The sequence below is a fragment of the Aspergillus brasiliensis genome (assembly GCF_001889945.1).
Source record: "Aspergillus brasiliensis CBS 101740 unplaced genomic scaffold ASPBRscaffold_3, whole genome shotgun sequence".
Classification (NCBI taxonomy): domain Eukaryota; kingdom Fungi; phylum Ascomycota; class Eurotiomycetes; order Eurotiales; family Aspergillaceae; genus Aspergillus; species Aspergillus brasiliensis.
This window is the reverse complement of record NW_027137444.1, coordinates 1,374,879-1,377,823: the sequence shown is the minus strand read 5'-3', so window position 1 is coordinate 1,377,823 and position 2,945 is coordinate 1,374,879. Positions and strand designations below refer to the sequence as shown.

General features: G+C 56.4%; 1 protein-coding gene across 1 annotated transcript in view; it reads left to right on the top strand.

Annotated features, from left to right (window-relative positions):
• Positions 1-472: 472 nt before the first annotated feature.
• The window catches only part of ASPBRDRAFT_27614 (PE repeat family protein), a gene marked incomplete at both ends in the record, with an annotated part of 4,413 nt that continues 1,940 nt past the window's right edge, over positions 473-2,945 (top strand). Inside the window, 2 exons of the mRNA XM_067622404.1 lie at positions 473-740; positions 854-2,937. Coding sequence (XP_067481845.1) covers positions 473-740; positions 854-2,937 — 2,352 coding nt within the window. The remainder of the gene's footprint in view (positions 741-853; positions 2,938-2,945) is intronic.

Genomic DNA, 2,945 nt, shown 5'->3' with positions numbered 1-2,945 from the left:
CGTCTTCGTCCTCGAAAAGGAACCACAATGTTGTTGGCGGACCATCGGGCCTATGCCCTTTCTGCCCTTTGCGCGTCCAGCCTCTCATACCCCAGCGTTTGCTTAACCCAGCAATTACACAGCACCCCTCGCTTTGCGTTCCTTTTTTCTTGCGTTGCCCCTATTTTTGGGTTTTCTTCATTCGCCTTCCCCCCTGTCTCCTGTGCCTTGTCTAGAATTCGACAGGCATATGTCATATTTTCCTTCAATAGATTTATATCCGCTTGTCACTCCCGTTCCACAAGAAGGTCATCACAGACCAAGAAGCGCCACTGATCCGATGCCATGGGTAAAAAAGGAAACAACAAGAAAAAGAAGAGCAACAACAACAATAATAATAAGCAAAGGCTCCCCGTAAACGACAATCAACTCTCCAAAGAGCAAATTCCCCCTCTTGATCCTACCCCGGAGGCACCGGTTGATGTCGGAGAAAATGGAGCAACGCCCGGTCCAGTATGCACAACTTCCCAAGTTTGAGTACCAGACTTTCGAGCGTCACTATCAGACCTTCGACCGTCAAACCTTTAGCTTTTCATATTACCCTGTCACTACTGCATCTACGGATCATCTGACGCCGCCTAAGGATCAGGACAATAACAGCAACCCCGTCGAACCAGATAATGCCCCGGCCGCCGAGACTACCCCTACAGAAGGATCCGATAGTGCCCCTGCTGATGGCTCAACGTCTCCCGAGTCTGATGGTATGTTGTCCTGTCTCTCGATACTATACCTTCTGGCCTGAAACAGTTGTTATCATCATGTCGTCTCAAGCGAATGTTATCGTCCTTTTCTTTCTAGTGCTAACCCTCATCAGGTGCCACCGAAGCAACAACTCCACCACCAGAGGCTGAGCAGGCCCCCAACGATACGACTACTGAAACACAAGAAGATGGCGACAGTCCCGCCCCAGAAGGGGACGAGTCCACCCCACCGCCGGAAGATAGCCCTGCCAGTGATCAACCTGTTGAGGATGCGCCAAAAGACATCGAACCGGAACAAGCCGAAGCAGACGCTGCACCGGCAAACGTAGATGATACACCCTCCGAGGAGAACAATGAAGCCCCCAGCAATGGTACGCCTAATATTGATATCAGTTCCCAAAGTCAGCTGACCTTACACATAGAGGATGACTTCCCAGAATGTGATCCTTCTGCAAAAGATGTCAATGTCGACGCCGAAAAAGAAGAAGCCGAGAAACAAGCAGCCGAAGACGCCAAATTTGAAGATGAAGCGCCAGCGGAAGCAACAACGGCCGACTTGATCGACGTTGATATCGACAAGGACGGGGAGAATGCACCGGAGCAGCCACCAGCAGAGAGTCAAGAGGAGGGCGAAGCTGCGCCCCCTAGCAACGATGATGGCCCCGAAGCCGACGGTGCTGGCGGGAATGATAATGGCGATGCATCGCCTGAAGAACCGGCTGCGGACTCGAAGGAAGAGGCTGAAGAACATGAGATCGAAGCACAACCCGAGCCTGCACCAGAATCCACGGAACCCCCTGCTGCCCCAGAAGGGCAGGAGGGTTCAAGTTCAGAGGAACAATCCCATCCCGACCCTACAGAAACTGTGGATGAAGCACCAGCAGACGAGGGGAAGCCAGAGCCGACGGAGGATATAGCGGCGGACACAGCCGACGTCGAACCCGAAGCAGAGCCAGCGAATGCAATTGAAGAGGCAGCGGAAGAGCCGGCTGCTGCCACCGAAGAGTCACCTGAGGCCGCACAGCCTGAAACAACTGATGAGGCCTCAGCGGAAGTCGACTCCGGCGAAAAGCCGGCCGAAGAGTCCTCTGAGCCACCTGCTGCTGAAGAAGAGTCTCCCGAGACACCTGCTGAGGAAGCCGCTGCTGCCGCGGAAGACCCTGCCGGAGAGAGCGTTACAGAACAGCCTCCGGCTGAGGAGCCTACCGCGGAGGACACAACAGACGTGCCTACTGAGGAAACTGCAGAAGCGGCGGGACCTGCAGCAGAACCTGCAGCGGGAGAGGCAGCAAGCGAGGAGGTATCTCCCGAGGAAGCTACGAATTCTGACTCGGTTGAAGCTCCTACCGATGAACCCCCAGTGACAGCGGAGACATCTCCGGAAGCAGCAAGCTTGGACGAACCGACAGATGCTCAAGAGCCATCTGATGAAAAGCCGACCGAGGAAGTAGTTGCAGAGGAGCCTCCCGCAGAGGCCGCAGCAGAGGACGTCCCGGCCGCTGATGCCGGAGTCGAAGAAGCTACACCCAACGAAGACGCCGGGGGGGCGGTACCTGAATCTGAGGAGCCTGCTGCCGATAGCGCCGCTCAGGAGGCGCCAGCAGAAGAGCCGGTCCATGTTGAAGAACCCGAGCAAGTAACAGAAGAGGGGGCTCCTGAAGAGACCCCATCGACTGAGGAAGTGCCAGCTGAAGAGGGTGTCCGTGAAGTTCCTGAAGAAGCTTCCGTCGAAGAGCCTGGCGCTGAAGCTGTGCCCGAAGAATCCACTCCTGCAGAAGAACCTATGGCTGAAGAACCTGCAGCTGAGGATCCTCCAGCCCCCGATGAGACGCCTCCTGAACCTGAGCCTGAGGAGACCGCTCCAGCTGAAGTACCTGCTCCAGTAGAAGAGGTTGCTGTTGAAGAGCCTATCGCCGACGAGCCCGCTGCTCCTGAAGAGCCCACGATTGAGGAACCTGGCCCAGTCGAAGAAACTGTCGAGGTACCCCCCGCCGGGGAACCTACTACCGCTGAGGAGCCTGCCGTCGAAGAGCCTGCCGTCGGAGAGCCTGCTGCTGAAGAGCCAACCCCTATCGAAGAGCCCGCTCCTGCAGAAGAGCCCGCCCCGGTTGAAGAGCCCGCTCCGGTTGAAGAGCCCGCCCCGGTTGAAGAGCCTGCTGCGGAGGAAGAACCTGCTGCGGTGGAAGAACCTGCTGCGGTGGAAGA